Here is a 17808-nt window from a genome sequence, read left to right as displayed (position 1 = left end):
GGACTGGGCGTATCTTAGAACTACAGGGTCCGGCAGAAGTAACGCTACTGAAGTGTGGTCGGTCGGGTAATAGGGTGGGTGTAATGATTTCATAGTTTTAATTCGAACGTTTCACCTACAATGCCATGTGGTGTGCTTGAGTGTGATATTGCTATTTTACATGCTTATGCTTTTGTAATTAAAAAAAGGGGGCGATATTTGAGCTGGACCCCTTGCACTTTTCTGAGCCTCCGTTTTCTAACCTGTAAAAGTTTTAGCGTAGTAGCGGCCCCAATAAATGAGAGTTTACTGTTAATATTTTTAAATATTATTTCAGCAATATCTTCGAGGATTGGAAGACTCCCCAGCTGTGATAACAGACTGAGGTGCATTACAAAGCTAGTAAGATGAAAATAGACATTGGGCTTCATTAACAACGCCTTAACAGAGTGGTCTTTTTCCGGTGATTTAGCCGGATCTGAATGTTCCCTGACCACTGTGGCCTGGACCATGTCCTGAGCACAGCCCGTGTTGCCCTCCCCTCGGGCCAGATTCAGGAGGAGCCACTTGGTTTGCGGGAGTGAGGAAGGGACCGAAAAGATTATCCTGTTGGCGGTTTAAAGGTATAAACATCAAAGAATAGTTATTAGAGGTGGAATCCTAAGGAAGAAAAATGGATTTTTTAATTGATCATTATTCCCTATGGTATGATTTTTCACAATATAAACATTAACACCCGCCCTCTATTAACAAACTGAAATACTGACCCTGGCCAGGTAACTCAGTTGGTTAGAGTATTGCCCCCGATACACCAGGTTGAGGGTTCGATCCCTGGTCAGGACACATACAAGAATCAACTGATGAATACATAAGTAAGTGGGGCAGCAAATTGAGGTTCCTCTTTCTCTCTCTACCTTTCTCCCTCCCTACTCTGTCTCTAAAATCAACAAATAGAAAATTTACCAAAAAAAAAAGAACTTCATAATAATAATGGACTAGATGACATAAAAAAAAGCCTAGAATTCAGGAATGACTCAGTCACCCTAGAAAGAAAACCACAAATTTGTATTGGGATCACTCTTTTGTATTTGTATTGGGATCATGTGACAGTGATCACTCTTGCTTGATAGATATCCAAGAGACATTTTCTTAATTTTTTTATTTACTGATTTGAGAGAGAGAAACATTGGTCCTTTGCCTCACCTTCCGACGCATTCACTGGCAGACTCCTGTGTGTGCCCTGCCTGGGGATGGAACCCACAACCTTGACATGTCCACAGCTGAGCCACCAGCCAGGGCTAGCAGGCATTTTTGAAGAAGTTCTTAGTAGACTGTAGCTCTTAATGCACGGGTGTGACCAAGACCGCCTGCTTGTCTCCCTGCCTGACACTCCAGAGCAGCAATTTCCAACTTTTTTCTGTTGTTTAAAGATTTTGTTCGTTTATTTTTAGACAGAGGGGAGGGAGGGAGAAAGAGAGGGAGAGAAACATCAATGTGTGGTTTCTGCTCATACACCTCCAACTGGGGACCTGGCCTGCAACCCAGGCATGTGCCCTGACTGGGAATCGAACCGGCAACCCTTTGGTTGGCTGAAGGCTGGGGTTCAATCCGCTGAGCCACACCAGCCAGGGGCACAATTTTCAACTTTTCATCTCATGACACACATAAGCTAATTACTAAAATTCTGCGACACACCAAAAAAACTATATGTTTTGCCAATGGAAAAAAAGAGGTATAATTTCGATTCGTTCACACTGGACAGCCGTGGTGGCTGGTGCCACTTTCTGTTCAACAGTCTGAAGGAAAGCAGGTTGGCGGTCCAGACTCAGTAGTCAGGTATCACGCTTTAAAAATTCTTGCTGTAGCCCTGGCTGGCGTAGCTCAGTGGATTGAGCGCGGGCTGCAAACCAAAGTGTCGCAGGTTCAATTCCCAGCCAGGGCACATGCCTGGGTTGCAGGCCATGACCCTCAGCAACCGCACATTGATGTCTCTCTCTCTCCCTCCCTTCCCTCTCTAAAAATAAATAAATAAAATCTTTTTTTTTTTTAAGATTTTATTTATTTATTTATTTTTAGAGAGGGAAGAGAGGAAGATAGAGAGAGAGAGAGACATCAATGTGCGGTTGCTGAGGGTCATGGCCTGCAACCCAGGCATGTGCCCTGGCTGGGAATTGAACCTGCGACACTTTGGTTTGCAGCCCGCGCTCAATCCACTGAGCTACGCCAGCCAGGAATAAATAAAATCTTTAAAAAATAAAATAAAAATTCTTGTAGCTTATCACTTGAAAACCACTGCTCTAGGGAATAGAAAACTTCATGAAGAGGACCTTCTTTGTCTCTTCTTCCTTCGATATCCCTTCGAAATTTCGCCCTTTGGAGCAAGTGTAGAATCAATACTGACCATCCACTCCCTAGTCTCAAAACAGGACTATCACTGAGAATGGACCGCAGCTCAGCCATGACGTGTCGCTGTGGGGTGACAGAGCTGACTCTGTGTGGCAGGTTTGGGTGTCTTCAGTGTGTTGTCCGTTTCCCAGGTGTGCTGCGGTGCCCCTGAGCTCCAGGGACCAGATCCAGAACTTCGTGATTAACGCAAGAACATTCGCCACGGTAGCCAGATGACTGGGGTTTATGATTTTTTTGTTTTCTGCTTTAAAAACATAAATTATGCCTGCTGCTGAATGCTAATTCTCAGATGGTTATAATGATTACAGTGACTTAGGAAAGAGGAAGAAAAAAAGCCAACACTCACACAGGTTGTGACAAGTTTAAAAATACTAAGAATACCATGGTTTCCCAGTAAGTAACTTGAGAATGTAGTTATTTTAATTGGGTTACCAAATATAGCTTCACCTTCCTCAGTGTCTCTGGCGAGGTTCGTGGGGGAACATTCGGGAAGGGCTCTGCCTCCGCTCCAACTCTGTGCTCGAGTGTGGGTACGAGCATGACTGAGGGTTTTGTGTGTTTTGTTTTTTCTGAAGTTACTTTCTCGTGTTTCACCTTTTCAGTGTATTCTTAGGGCTTTTTCCTTCCCTCAGTTTTCTGCCAGTCACACTTCCATTTGGACCGGAAGAGGAAAAAAATGAAAACCCCCTCAAAATACTATTTCAACGTTTAGTACCCTGACTACTGTATTAATATGTGTGTGTGGATAACTCATTAATAAAGAATCTCTGCAGCATGCACTTTGGACATTTCATAGGCTGAGCAAAGCCACCTGTGCACAGAAGCACCAAGTGCATTTCTTTTTTTTTTTTTTAAGATTTTATTTATTTATTTTTAGGCGGGGGGGGCGGCGAGAGAGAGAGAAACATCAATGTGCGGTTGCTGGGGGTTATGGCCTGCAACCCAGGAATGTACCCTGGCTGGGAATCGAACCTGGGACACTTTGGTTCCCAGCCCGCGCTCAATCCACTGAGCTATACCAGCCAGGGCATCCAAGTGCATTTCTTGTGTCATGGTTCTTGCAGGAAAACTGAGGGGTAACCCAGCACCATGTGCGGAACACTGGGCATATTTTCACTTACACTACCGTTTACGTACAGTGTTCTCTGTCCATCAAGTGCATTATTATAACATTCCTTAAAGAAAAAGGCTCGTATACAGCAGGCGCATTACAATCCACACCTCAGGCAGCCCGGAATCAGAAAAAAATCACAGTCCAATAGGAAAAAAAAGGCGCAGTCTCTGTTCGACTGAGTGCTAAGGTGTGTGGTCCCAAGTGTTCCCAGGAGGAAAGGGAAAGACAAGTAACAGCAGCTTTTAAAACTATCTCAGTCACCTCTTGTCCTATCTGCCAAAGGTTAGGATTTAAATATCAAAATTAAGTAGTTTGAATTTTTTTCAAATTAGAAGGTACCATTTCATTGTTAAGTTGCACTATCATAAAGAAGTCACTTCGGCAAAGATGATTCTCGTGATTTCAGAAAGGGTAAACTGCTCAAGCTTTCATGGCTGAGGTTTAACCTTTAAATACGTTTTCCCACAGACTGCTACATTATTTTTCAATAAAACTGGAGAAAACAAAACTATTGCTTGTTTGGGGAGAGCTGGCATCTTCCTCACAGAACAGTCTCATTTCCACCAGGCCGGGGTGCTAGGTGGTAGCCGAGAACCTAACTAACACAGTTTGCTGACTGCCTGTCATTTTGTCCTAATGCAATGAATGAAGTTCTCACATTCCCATTTTCAACTCAGGAGGCTGATAAGGAAAAAAAAAAAAAAAAACTACCGTGCCTGGGTTAGTAGGTTATTCACAATTCCAAACAGCTGGTGGGTCTAAATCTGTTCTTTTTCTCGCCACGTTCATTTATGGACTTACATACAAACACGTGGTTTCCAATGCTCGCCTCTTAGGTCCAAGACATTAATCATACAGCTTTTCTCCCAACAACTGAATATTTTTATTTTTAACTGGCATTATTTGTGCAATACACAGTTTATATGTTTGGTACCTTGAGAGAAAATTAAAGACGTCTTGAGGCAAGCAGAAAGAAGCCTAAACACCCGGAGCAAGTGTCGCCTTCACAACTCTTCTGTCAGCATATACACACATACATGGGTCACATTGTGAGTAACCAGATTTTTCACTTGATCGAACATCTTTCCATTTCAATAAATATCTACATTATTCTTCACGGCTTCCCAGGAAGACTCAGACAGGATTTGCTGAAATAAGCCCTTGTTAGGAACACACAGTCAGTTCTTAGCTATAGAAACCTTACCGACTTCCGGAAGATTGCATGTATGCAAGGTGGGTGAGTTCTGACCCGAGGGACCCTAGTACTTTTCCCTGCAGAAGTCCCACTTCCTGGCTCCTCAGACTCTCCTTGTCACAAAGCCTGTGCAGCTGAGCTGTTGGCCGGGCTCCTGGGCCCAGGAATGCCGCTGCTGCCGCTGCTGCTGCACAGAGCTGTGTGAACACTCCATCTATGGGCAACAGGCGGCCCGCCTGGTACCTGACTGTTTTCTTACTCAGGCCTGGGCTTCCCGTGCTGAAATTTAGACCAGATACGTGCTCGGGGCAGGCTGATGAGAGACGCAGGAGAAGAGAAGGCCTCCAGTTTTCATCTCCGATAGGCAATGAGAACAAGATGTCGTCGGCAAGGGCTGTGCAGACTTGGCTGGAACTGACTCCCCCGTGCGGACCTAGGTTGGGACACTCCTGGGGCGGGAGGGTTCTTCAGGAATGTCTCTGCCAGGCCCACAGGGCACAGAGGTGGGAAACTGTTAAATAACAACAAAAACAAGCGCGGATTTCATCTGCAAAGCAGGAGATTTGGAGGCTAAATAGGAGTCTTCTAAAACTCAACGCAGCGTTGTGTTCAAGGAAAAAGAAATGGCTCCCAAGCGCAGGAGTTCTTGCATGTGCTTACGTTGAAAATGCAGTCCTGCCTGTACTGTGTTTTTTGGAACCAAAATAAGACATTCTTTTCTTAAGGCAGATTTCTCTTTCTGTCACCCCACAAGTGACTGGGACATTTCTGAACGGCCACATTCCCTGGTTTTTAAAGCAGTCCCTTATCTGACCTTGAGCTGAATGTCCCTGACATTCCCTTGAGGGGACACTGAATGTCCCTTGAGCAGCGTCCCCTTTAAGAATACAAAAACCTGCTTTTCCTGGAATTATTTTCTGGTGCTTTAGCTTTTTGTCCAGCTTAATAGTATATTCTCAGGAATTTTTCCTACCCCCTGTTTTCCGCCTTTCTCACGTCCATCGCCAGGACAGGAGGCAAGGAGCCCTTGATCACCAGGGTTACCCAACCCAGAGCAGGCCTGCCCCCCTCGGAAGACGGCCCGGGAGCCTAAAAGAGTCTTTGCATCGGAAATGGAAACTGCGCCTCGGATACTGACGAAAGTTAATGACCGAGTTAGTCAAGTCTGAAACTCCTGCAGGAACACAGAGGGACGAATTCCTGGCACCTGGCCCCATCACTTATAAATGAGCGCGGGGGGGGGGTCACTTAAAACCTTTATACTTGCTCATACGTTGGTCCTGAATTGTAAAGATCCTGTTTGAAAACTTGCCAGTGATGGGGTTAATCAGCATCCCTTAAAACTAGAGAAACAACAACAAAAAAAGCTGTTGTACGGAGCAACCGTAGGAGTTGGGCGTGGGGCGGGGGGTGGGGGGGTGGCGCGGACGCAGTTAGGAAATCTGGCGCGAAAGGGGTGACTACCCTTTCGGGCGCCGCGCTCGCCCCCGCCCGGTTTTGTTCAGCAGCTGGGTCCGGGTAGGTCGTGGGCAGGCCCTGAAGGCCTCGAATCCAGGCGCAGGGTAGGGCCTCCCCTTAGAACACTTGTCACCCAGCGTCCCGGCCCGGGCTTCTGCGGGAGGCCGCAGGAAGCCCCGGAAGAACGGCGGGAGGGAGCGGGCGAGGGCGGCGGTGACTCAGCCGCGAGCGTGGGACGGGCGCGCGAGGGGTGATGGAGCGGCGCGCTCCGCCGGGCGGCGGCGCCGGGCCCGGAGGGGTTAAGGGGGCGGTGCCGGCGGCGCCCCACCCCCCGCCGGCCTCAAGGAGGCCGCGGCGCTCGGCGGTATTTATAGCGGCTGCGCCGGACGCGCCGCGTCTCTCCCGCTGGCCCCGGCCGCGGCTTTTCCCGGTCGAACGCTTCCCTGCCCCGCGCCCCGCAGCGAAGGCGCCATGGAGCGGCCGGCGCCCCTGGCCGTGCTGCCCTTCTCGGACCCTGCGCACGCGCTGAGCCTGCTGCGCGGCCTGAGCCAGCTCCGCGCCGAGCGCAAGTTCCTGGACGTGACCCTGGAGGCGGCGGGCGGGCGCGACTTCCCGGCGCACCGAGCTGTGCTGGCCGCCGCCAGCCCCTACTTCCGCGCCATGTTCGCCGGGCAGCTGCGCGAGAGCCGTGCCGAACGGGTGCGCCTACACGGCGTGCCGCCAGACATGCTGCAGCTACTGCTGGACTTCAGCTACACCGGCCGCGTGGCCGTGAGCGGCGACAACGCCGAGCCGTTGCTGCGCGCCGCCGACTTGCTGCAGTTCCCGGCGGTGAAGGAGGCGTGCGGCGCCTTCCTGCAACAGCAGCTAGACCTGGCTAACTGCCTGGACATGCAGGACTTCGCCGAGGCCTTCAGCTGCTCCGGGCTGGCGAACGCGGCACAGCGCTTCATTCTGCGCCACGTGGGCGAGCTGGGCGCCGAGCAGCTGGAACGCCTGCCGCTGGCGCGCCTGCTGCGCTACCTGCGCGACGACGGATTGTGCGTGCCCAAGGAGGAGGCCGCCTACCAGCTGGCGCTGCGCTGGGTGCGCGCCGACCCGCCGCGCCGCGCAGCTCACTGGCCGCAGCTGCTCGAGGCCGTGCGCCTCCCCTTCGTGCGCCGCTTCTATCTGCTGGCGCACGTCGAGGCCGAGCCGCTGGTGGCGCGCTGCCCTCCCTGTCTTCGCCTCCTGCGCGAGGCGCGCGACTTCCAGGCGGCGCGCTACGACCGCCACGACCGCGGGCCCTGTCCCCGAATGCGCCCGCGCCCTTCTACCGGCCTCGCTGAGATCCTCGTGCTCGTGGGCGGCTGCGACCAGGACTGCGACGAGTTGGTCACTGTCGACTGCTATAACCCGCAGACAGGCCAATGGCGCTACCTGGCCGAGTTTCCTGACCACCTGGGCGGGGGCTACAGCATCGTAGCGCTTGGCAACGACATTTACGTGACGGGTGAGTGGACTCGTCGGGAGGAACCTGGGCCTGCCACCCTCAGGCAGGAGTTTCTGGGGTTGGCTTCCTGCACCCCTTTGGGAGGGAACATGTCCACCTTACCAAGAAACCCACAGAATGCAGAGTCTGGGACAGCACCTGAGTACCAGCGGTCACTTCCCTTTCCCTCAAGCTGGCGGGTGGGTAAGGTTCTAGGGTCAATACTTGGGACCTAGAAGAAGAGCTGTGGGTTTCTTTCAGGAGCTGCGGGGCGTGCCTGGGTAGTCCACTCCTTCCAGGGAGGCGCCACTCCCCCCGCCCTGTGGTTGGAAGATACTGGGGCATTCACCCTGCACAATGGGTGCTTTCTTTTTATCCCTATGAGATCCAGCGTCGGGCCTGGGGGTTACGCCCTGTGACACATCCATTCTCCCCTCCCGGGGATTTCTCCCAGCTGAGCCACCAGGGCCTCCAGATGCCCGACTTGTGTCACCACTGACTAGGTTCCCTTGGGCTTGCACTTGGGATGCAAGCTGTGAGTCACATGGTGTTTAGGCTGCTCCCTTCCCGGCGACTGTAAACATAGTCACATGTTTAGGAGGTTTTCTTCCAGTTACTTGGCTCAAACCCCAAAACACTGCCGAGTCATGCTGGGCGGGCCCCAGCCCGCCCCAGTTCTGGGCTTCTCCCACATTTTTTATTAAGGATAAATCCTGGTGCAGACAGGAGGCTGCCAGCTTCTGTGGGGTGAGACGGGGCGTTCCCTGTGGCGGCTATATAAGGAAAGAAGGCCTACCGAGTGGGGAGTGTGCATTCGGGGCCCTGCGTGGGGCTGTAATCAGGCAGGGAGCCTCGGGGATGTGCGGGGGGCCTGGCACATCCGGGAGAAAGCCAGATCTGAGACTCGCTCCCGTGTTTCCCCGGGACTCGGAGCTGACAAGTGGGAGGCATCCCAGCCTAAGGACACGCTCCACTCTGTGGCCGTAGCTTCCTGGGCCGAGGGCTCCAGGTCCAGCCTCTGCTGACATGTCCCAGAACCCCAGCCCCTTTGCAATCTGAGGTCGGCCCCATGTTGTTGGGGAACCATGCCCCTGCCCCCAAGTCTGGCCAAGGAATCCCCTTCCCAAAACTGGTCGCACTGGCCCCAACTCGGCACACGCCTCCATAAATGTCTCAGCCGAGCAGCTAATGGGTTTAGACAGGTGGCTGGGCCGTTCCAAACAGCTGCCCGTAGGGAATGTCGCTGGGGAGAGCAGGGTCTCAGCCGCCCCGGACCCGGTTCTCCCGTAGAAGGAAGCAGGCCCGCAGCGCAGACTTCACCCAACTGGCGTTCTCCCTTTAAAAAGCTCGGGGCCGCGAGCCGGATGGGATGGAATGGAATGTCCTCTTGGCTTTGCCGTGGCGCCATCCTCGGAGCAGGGAATGCAACCCGGGGGTCCTGGGGACCCTTCACGGGGTGACAGGGTTCAAGCTCCCTGGCAGACTGGTTAAACTCACGATCACAGTCCAAGCCATTAGGCTTTGATTTTTTTTTTTTTTTAGTTCTTTTTTAAAACATGGACAGAAGCGTATACAGGGGTGGGCCAAGGTAGATTTACAGTTATGAGGACACAAAACAGTTTACCTTTGTATTATTATCCATTCATTGTATTTGAAAGTGGACCACTGATTTTGCTCCGTTCCGTATTTGTACAACTTGGTGAGTTTTCCCAGACAGGACACGTGGATAACCTGCACCTGATTTAAATCAAGAACTAGAGCCCAGAAGTCCACTCAGGGCAGCACCTTCTGGGTTGGGTCTCACTTGCAGTGCAAAGTAGACTTCTTCTCAGCTGTTCCTGGCACGGCCCGGGTCAGGGGATGGCCAGGAAGCCTAGGGTTTGGTGGACAAGGCCTTGTGCATCCCACTCCCGTGCTTCGCGTGCCTCGGAGAACTGACTCTAAGACCCGAGGTCCCGGCTTGGTTCGGGCATGCGACGGCGCATTGCCCGAGGCATTGCAGCCCCGGGGCCTTTGCTTGGCCTGCAGAGATCGGGAGGTTTACTTTTTTATTTTTATCCTCCATTGCAGACAGGCTCACTAATTTTAGAGAGGGGGGAAGGGAGAGAGAGAAACTTTAATGTTTAGAGAGAGAGAAACACTGACCCGTTGCCTCTCGCACTCCCACGGCCCGGGGACCAAACCTGCAACCCAGGCCTGTGCCCTGACGGGGAATCAAACCCGAGACCTATTGGTTGGCGGGAAGACGCTCCAGCCAACCGAGTCAGGACTGACGTGGAGGTGTTATCATGGCATGAAGCGTGGCCAAGGGGCGTCTGCCTTGCCTTAGCCCCGGCAGGGAGCCCCTGGCCTGGGCATTGGGGAGAGAGGACGTGTTTCCACCCAGGCCCCAGGAGGTCTGCCGTCCCCTGGAGGCGCCCTCTGGGAAGTTCCGGGGGAAGTGTGGGCCGGCGACCCGCCCTGGCCGGCACGGACTGACGTGTGCACTGTGCGTGCCCCGGCAGGCGGGTCCGACGGCTCCAGGCTGTACGACTGCGTGTGGAGGTACAACTCGAGCGTGAACGAGTGGACGGAGGTGGCGCCCATGCTGAAGGCCCGCGAGTACCACAGCTCCTCGGTGCTGGACGGGCTGCTGTACGTGGTGGCGGCGGACAGCACGGAGCGCTACGACCACACCACCGACTCCTGGGAGGCCCTGCAGCCCATGACCTACCCCATGGACAACTGCTCCACCACCGCCTGCCGAGGCCGGCTCTACGCCGTCGGCTCCCTGGCCGGCAAGGAGACCATGGTGATGCAGTGCTACCACCCGGACACCGATCTCTGGTCGCTGGTGGACTGCGGCCAGCTCCCGCCCTGGTCCTTTGCCCCCAAGACGGTGACTCTGAACGGACTCATGTACTTCATCAGGTGAGTCCCCGTGGGTCACGGCCACCGCGCCATCCCTCTGACCAGGCCCTCGTGCCAGGCGCACCAGCCCTGTTCTTCCCTCCACGGACAAGGAGCCTGTGGCCCGCCTGGGTCTTCGTGGCCTGCGGCCTCTGTCCTGCTAGTTCTCAGGGCGCTTTCCATGGGCTTCTGGGTTTTCCTAACCAGGGGATCCCGAGTGTGGTGCGGTCAGGTCCTTTCCAGGAACTTCCCTAGATGCTAAGTAGAACGTGCCCCTTCGGCTGGACCCACACCTGGAGGGCCCCCTGAGGCGCTGGCGGCTCGCACGTGGCCTTTGTTGTTGGACAGGACCCGGTCCTCTCTCCGGGGCTCTGAGCCTGGAAGAGACCAGGGGAGACCTTTTCTGGACACTCGGGCCTTTGGGCGAGGTGCGGCTGCGGCAGAGGGACCCTTTGCTCTCCTCGCAGAGTGCCCACCACACTCAGGCCGGGGGCGGGGGGCCCTGCCTCCAGGCACGAGAGGCCAGGAGGCTGGATCAGCCCCGCCCGCTCTGTTTGAAGCGCTGGTGTGTCCCTTCCGTCCCCACCTGGCCTGGCACCGAGAAGGCCCGTGTGTCTTGCCCACACATGCCGTTGTCCGAGGTCCCCCGGCCGCTCCGGACCGGGAGAGAGCTGGTGCTGAGCCAGCCCCAAAGCCACCTGCGGGGTGATGACACTAGCCGGCTCGCACTGGGGCCTGGACGGGCCAAATGCTGTGTCGCCTGCGTCCCAGGCGTTTCCATCGCTGGCCTCCCTGACCGTGGTCCCTGTCTCACGGACAGCAGAACGGGCCGAGGGGGGTAGGGGACTTCCAGCCACGGGCTCCAAGGGGTGGTCCGAGGTTTGAAGGGAGGACATCCATCCAGGTCGCTGTGTGGTGTCACTGCGTCACCGCCTCCCTGGTGGGCAGGCTGCGGCCCTGGCAGCGTGGAGTGGAGTTGGGCAGCCGCAGGGTCACCAAGCATCTGCCCAGTCAGAGCCACACGCCGCCTCCCGGTGGGCCCGTGGGCACCCAGGGAGCCAGGAGCCCCCACCTGCCATGCCCACCTGCCGTTCTCCTCCCTGGCCCGGAGCCTGCCTAAGGCACAGCCCGGGAGGGGAGGGGAGGGGAGGGGAGGGGATGAACAGTACTCTCCCCCCTGTCCCCTTCCGGTCTGGGGCTTTGAATTGGGAGCCTCAGAAGAAGGGTGCACTTTGCTTCTCAGCACCCCTGGACCCCCACCGTCCGAGCTTCCCCTCCCCTCCCCTCTCCAGGCTCTCTGGGGGGCACCTTCAGACAGAGGTGGTGTCGCTTGCACGTGGCCGAGGGGCCAGGCATCACCGCAGGCCAGCCACTGCGTGCGGTCTGCTCCGAGCCCCTGGTCCTGTCACAGACGTCATCTGGCCCTTCCCCCAGCTCTCCTGCCCTGAGTCCTGGTAGCTGTCTTCAGGGCGGGGGTGGGGACAGCTATAAATACAGCCCGTCGGAGTGCCAGCCCCTTGGCCGCGTCCCAGTGTCTTTGAGAATGTCCTTCCTCCCCGTGGTCCCGGAGCCAGGTGTGCCCAAGGGCCAGTCTGCCGTCCCGAGGCCCCAGGACCTCCTGGTCTCAGTCGTTGGTCATTGCTAGGCCAGTCCACGTGGAAGCATTGGGGTGCCCCCCGCACCCATCCTTAGCCTTCGGGAGGATTTCCCTAAGCTACGGGGGGCCAGAGGAGGTGGGCTCAGCTCTGCCCGTCCCCCCGCCCAGCTGAGCGAGTGCACAGTCAGGAAAGAAAGCCCCCCCGCCACCCCCACCCCTGTTGGTCCTCTGGTGGCCAGTGCAGGCCCAGCCCTGCCTCCCTCGAGTGCAGCGGATGCCTGTGTCCGATGCGCTTCTGTGTTCGTCCCAGCACCGCCCTGTGCGTGCTCGCTGGTGCCTGCCGGCCCACAGAGCCCCCTGCCTGGACCGCCCACCGTGGGGCCGCTCCCGTCGGGAAGGTGTCCGCCAGCACCCCGGCCCTGCTTCTGTCCTGGGAGCAGCCGTGCCCTCCTCCCCCAGCCTTGCCCACCCTGGTCCCCACGTAAGGCCCCTGCAGAGGGATGGGTTGGCCACACTGGCCACCTTTGCACGTCTGGTGGCAGTTTGTACTGCCTCTGCTTGGGGCAGGCGGCCCCCTGGCTTCTGGCCGTATTCATCACAGCGTGGGCCTTGACGTGGTGGCGTGATTGGAGGGAAAAGTCAAAGCAAGAGTGAGGTCGTACGACGTGTGAGAAGTTGTGTGAGATTCAGATTTCCGCACTCCTTACATAAGGCTTGTTTGGGGGTGCCGGTGGCTGCTCTTGTCCCTAGAGAGCGCCCCAAATATTTACTCTCAGGCCCTCTTGCTGAGCCCTGGTCTGCAAGTATTCTGTCTTGGGGGAACAGCCCTTGCTTTTCAAGGCTGTGCCTCGGAGCCTGTGGTCGCAGGGACCAGGGCCCTGCAGACAAGGTCAGCCCCAAGAGAATAGCTGTGTGGGGGCGCCTTCCTTCCTGTAGCCGCCGTTACCCCGCCGGGCACCAAGGACGCAGCAGTGGACAGGGTGGGGTTGGGGGGCTGACAGTGGGGGTACAGGCAGAGGCGGAGGATCAGTCTGGGGCACATGGCAGTGTGCAACGGTTGCGGGGAGCCGGCCCGGCCCGGCCCGGCCAGCTCTGAAAGGCTGTCTCGCACAGGGGGCCAAGTCCCAGGTGAAAGGCTGAGCAGGAGACGGGTGGCAAGGACCCTGGTGCATTCTGGATCTGCAGCCAGTGTGGCCGCAGAGAGGGGGCTGGGTGGTAGGGAAAGGGTTAAGCACCTTGAGGGTGGGCTCTTTGACTTTAGGGACCAAGGCTGGGTTCCAGCTCTGGAAGCCAGGCCAGAGGTAGGTGCAGGGCCTAAAATCGGGGGTGGGGTCCCGCTGGGTGCTGGGCTGTCGGGCGGCACCAAAGACGACGAGCTTGGAGGACCCTCCTCTTCTGACCCCTTCAGTACTCTCGCTCTGACCCCCGCCTCCCCACCCCCACAGGGACGACTCTGCCGAGGTGGACGTGTACAACCCCACGAAGAACGAATGGGACAAGATCCCATCTATGAATCAGGTAAATGGGCGCGTGTCGGGAGCATGAGCCGCCGCGGGGCAGGGAGTGTGCTAGGGAAGAGTGTGCCACAGCGGGGGGGAGGAGTGGGGAGTGGGGCACCCACACGCAAAGGCCCTGGAGCGGGTGTGCCTGGTGTGTTGGTAGAACGAGTCCTCAGCCCAGTGTGGCTGGTGCAGGTGGACAAGCAGACAGCCAAGCGGACCAGGTCACACAAAGAGCTCTCCAGAGGCTGCTCTTGGGAACAGAGCATTTATTGAGCACCTGCTGTGTGCTCTGAGCAGGACACCCACGCTGCTGCTGTTGCTGGATCGGGGGGTCTCACCCTCTCTCTGCCTGTTGAGGAGAGGGGGGCAGAGCTGGACGGTGTCAGGGGACTGGGAAGCCTGGGCAGTGGTTGGCCACGAGGGCGACCCCCTTAGCCCCGGCTCCACCTACATGCACCACCATCTTTTTTTTCTTTTCTCCCCCCGCCCCCCCACCCCAGTCTTCCTTAAAATTTCCAAACCTCCTCTATGGCCAGTGTCAGAAGTCACAGCATCACAGCTTAGCATCTTTATTTACCCTTCATACATGTAATGTGCTCCCCCCCCCATCACCTGCACACACTCGTTACAGCAAGTCTGGGAAAGGTGGGGTGGTCCAGCCCTGTGGCTCGGAGCCCAGGCTTTGGGTCAGGTCCCAGCTCTGTGATCCTCGCGGCACAAGGCTCCATTCTCCTATCATGAAGGTGGGGAGGACAGTCGTGCCTGTCTTAAAGGGCCAGGGACACTCACAGGGAGACTCGGTGCCCCTGTAGCCCCCTCACCACCATGGGGACTGGGCGTGGGGCCCGTGTTCCTGGGTGGGGCGTAGCGAGGGCGTCGGCCTGCCTGGGGCGTGTGCGGAACAGGGCTCACGGCGCCAAGGCCAGAGGTGGTGAGGCCGCCTCGCCTGGGGGCCGCAGGCACCCTCCCCATGGAGAGGGGCTGGGGCAGCTCCGCCACACCCTGGCTGCCAGCCACCACTCACCTGTCCCCCTTGGCCCACAGGTGCACGTGGGGGGCAGCCTGGCCGTCCTCGGAGGGAAGCTGTACGTTTCGGGGGGCTACGACAACACGTTTGAACTCTCGGACGTGGTGGAGGCCTACGACCCTGAGACCCGGGCGTGGAGCGTGGTGGGCCGGCTCCCGGAGCCCACCTTCTGGCACGGGAGCGTCAGCATCTTCCGCCAGTTCATGCCCCAGACGCCCTCGGGTGGGCGCGGCTTCGCGCTGGACAGCGGCACCGTTGACATGGACCTGGGCCAGCCCCGGCCACCCCAGAACCCGCAGGAGCTGCACTAGCCCCGGCCTGGCCCGGGGAGGGCCTCGGTGCAGGTAACCCGGCACCTCGGGGGGCGACGACCCCCCGCCTTCGTGCCCAAGGACAGGTCGGGCTCACCCGGTGGAACGGGGGCTGTTGGGGTGCTGAGTGAGCCTCGGGGTCCGGCGCCCAGGTTGTTCCGTGCGCCAAGAACCTAAGTCACAGCTGCTGGGGCCGGGGCCAGTTGTGAGCGCCCCTCCCTCGGTCCAGGAAGAGCTGTCTCGCTGCCGGCACATGGCTCTCGCTCCAACAGGTCACCCCCCCCCCCACACACACACACACACACCCCGTAGTCTGTCTCCCAGCATCGACTGACTGGCTCCCGCCTCGGGAGAGGAGAACCCCACTTGGGGCGTGAGCGGAGGGGGACAGGTCCTCCCTGGAGAGCCCAAGAATGGCCGAGGCCTACCTTCCCACAGGCCCTGCTGCCTTGGGCACTAGGAATCAGGCTGGCCATGGCTGCAGCAGGGCCCCAGACTTCACGTCCAGTGCCGGGTATCCTAGCAAACCGTCTCCGCAGATGAAGGGGCTCACACACCAAAACACCCCTCATAGGGGTGGGCCTCCAGCAGGGGAGGACCTCAGACCCAGGGGCTCAGGGCGGTGGGACCTCGAGGGGGGCCCAGAGGGGCCTGCCAAGTGTGTGCTGTCCGCAGGGGACCTGGGCTGAGGCAGGCACTGGCCGTCCGTGCCCACCCCCCACCAGCTGGTCTGTGGCCGTGCTGCACTTGGCCTCTGCAAGGCCCCTGCAGGACCCCTCCGGACTCGGGGTGTGAGAGCCTGCAGGTGCAAGGTCGCGGCCCGCTCCTTCCCGGGAGGCCCCGGGAGCTCGCCTTTGAAGCCCGGCAGGGCAGGCAGCTGCAGGCGCCCTTGCCGGCCTGCGGTCCAGAACCCCACCTCCTCTGGGGGTGGCGGGCCCCGGGCAGCGCGGCCTTGGGGTTGGTTCCAGGGTTCGAATCTCAGTTTGGCCTTCACTCCTCGAGTGAAGGGGCCTCGGAAGCAGGGTCCAGTGTGGTCGGGGATGTGGTGCAGAGGCCTGGGGGCAGGGCTCCGGGAGCACCCGGGGAGCCCCGCAGTGCGGGGGGCCCTTTTCTCTGGGAGTGGGAGTGGGTTCGGGATTGGGCGGTCCTGTCCCCTCAAGGCCCCCGGTGTAGCTTTGCTTTAGTTCGCCTTCCCTCCGAAGAGGAGGGTGTTTGCATGTTCCTCGTCAGGTGTGTTGAGAGTAGGTGCTCGCCCAGCAGCCTTTCCCGGTGAACTGGGTGAAGATGCGTGTCTCCGCCCCCCCGCCCCGGGAGGAGCCAGGGCCAGCAGTGTCGCGTCCCCAAGTGCCACCTAAGACCCCTTCTGGCCACGTGGCCGTGGTTCTGGGGAGGAAGCCTTACGGTCTTGAGGCCATCGGGTGGGTCCTCCAGTGTGGTGTCGTCACTTCAGGTTAGACGGTGTGGTCCGGACACCCTGCCGGAGCGGCCCCAGCTCACAGCTGTCCCTTCCCATCCCCTGGGGCTCGCTGCTCACCTGGCCCCTCTGCACCCTCTGTGCGCCAGGCACTGCTGGAGGGCAGGTGGGGTCGGCCCCCGCAGTGCTGCAGCCTGCCCTGGGCCTCTGTGCCCTGGGCACCCTCCCCTGGGTCTCTGCCTTCACCCCAGTTAGTGCGGGGACTTTGCCACACGGGCAATGTGGTGACTGCCGTGACAGGTCATCTCGGGGCTGTCTGCACAGAGGGCCTTTCGGCAGCTCGAGGAGGTGTGACTTCTGCAGAGGGTGGCCTGTGCTGTGGTCACTGGAGCTGAGCTCTCCTCCCCTCCCTCCAGCTAGGCTGGGCAAGCGAGGTGTCATATAAAGCTTTGTGGTTGAGACGGGGCTGCTCACGCTCTCGTTTTTCTTGCAAAACCAGCCTTCCTCCGGCACTCCCCGTAGAGGCTCTCGGGGCAGGGGGCCGGTGCTCCGGGCTCTCTCTCCTCAGTTCTTCACTGTGACTGCCCTCGCGGGCCTGACCACCCCACCGGCTGGCGACGGCCCAGGTGACGGAGAGGGCTGGGTTTGCGTCCTTCTCCACGTCTCCACCACCCAGACTCTGTCTTTGGTTTCAAAGACTAAGGATGGGAAGGGGACGCAGCAGCCTTAGCAACAGCCAGCCCCTCCCGACTCCAGCAGGGGGTCCGGGATCGGGGACGCCCTCTGGCTCGTCGGCTCCCTGGCTCCCCCGGCACGGGTTCCAGGTTGCAAGCTGCACCCCTTACCAACTTTCATATACTGGCCGGGGTCAGAGGGCCGGACCAGCTGGGGGTGGGACTGTGCCCGTGTGTGTGGAATGCACACACCTTTATCTGTCTACAAGTCAAATTAAGTTATGAGAGTTTGGTGGTAGTATTTAATGCTCATCTAGGACGTATTGTGTATTTATGGCTCAGAGACCCCTCCTGTGTCCCGCACCCAGGTTCAACCCCAGCAGGTGGGCAGGTTTGCGTATTTATTTGTCTGTTCTGTAGGCTTCCACGTCCAGAACCCTGTAAGGTTTTCGGATGCCTCCAATATGTACTTTTTGAAATAAAAATGTTTCCTATACACGTGGTGTCATTGCCTTTGTCCTGCTGCAGCGGCGTCTGGGACACCTGGCCGAGTCCGGGACACCTGGCCGAGTCCAAACACTCGGGGCCACCCCCGTGCCCGGCGGGGCCGGGCCAGGTGCAGTGGCCGGGACGCCTGCTCACAGCCCTGGGACGCAGCTTTCCAGGTCCTTGCGCCACCTGAATCGTTACAAGGTGCAACGGGGAGGAAGAGGGCGGCCAAGCCCGAGACGTGAGGGACTGGGTGGCCGAGTCCGGGCCTCGCTGTTCCCC

At 58.0% G+C, this 17808-nt stretch overlaps 1 protein-coding gene across 1 annotated transcript; it reads left to right on the top strand.

The window, feature by feature from the left end:
* The first annotated feature begins 6212 nt into the window (after positions 1-6212).
* Positions 6213-17533, top strand: KLHL21 (kelch like family member 21). The gene is made up of 4 exons (XM_045859230.1): positions 6213-7644; positions 10128-10533; positions 13555-13627; positions 14656-17533. Exons 1-4 carry the CDS (start codon positions 6624-6626, stop codon positions 14947-14949), a joined length of 1794 nt encoding a protein of 597 aa, XP_045715186.1. The 5' UTR covers positions 6213-6623; the 3' UTR covers positions 14950-17533.
* Positions 17534-17808: the final 275 nt, after the last annotated feature.

Source organism: Phyllostomus hastatus, unplaced genomic scaffold (assembly GCF_019186645.2).
Source record: "Phyllostomus hastatus isolate PE091 unplaced genomic scaffold, TTU_PhHast_1.1 phas_scaffold_182, whole genome shotgun sequence".
In the NCBI taxonomy this organism is placed as follows: Eukaryota; Metazoa; Chordata; class Mammalia; order Chiroptera; family Phyllostomidae; genus Phyllostomus; species Phyllostomus hastatus.
The sequence above is the reverse complement of the archived record's forward strand: the minus strand, read 5'-3'. Positions and strand labels throughout refer to the sequence as shown.

What these genes read in the sequence shown, in the direction of transcription:
- KLHL21 (XM_045859230.1), top strand. Translation starts at nt 6,624, where the DNA reads ATGGAGCGGCCGGCGCCCCTGGCCGTGCTGCCCTTCTCGGACCCTGCG. An exon ending in CAACGACATTTACGTGACGG is followed by an intron (nt 7,645 to 10,127) that starts GTGAGTGGACTC and finishes GTGCCCCGGCAG; the next exon opens with GCGGGTCCGACGGCTCCAGG. An exon ending in GGACTCATGTACTTCATCAG is followed by an intron (nt 10,534 to 13,554) that starts GTGAGTCCCCGT and finishes CCACCCCCACAG; the next exon opens with GGACGACTCTGCCGAGGTGG.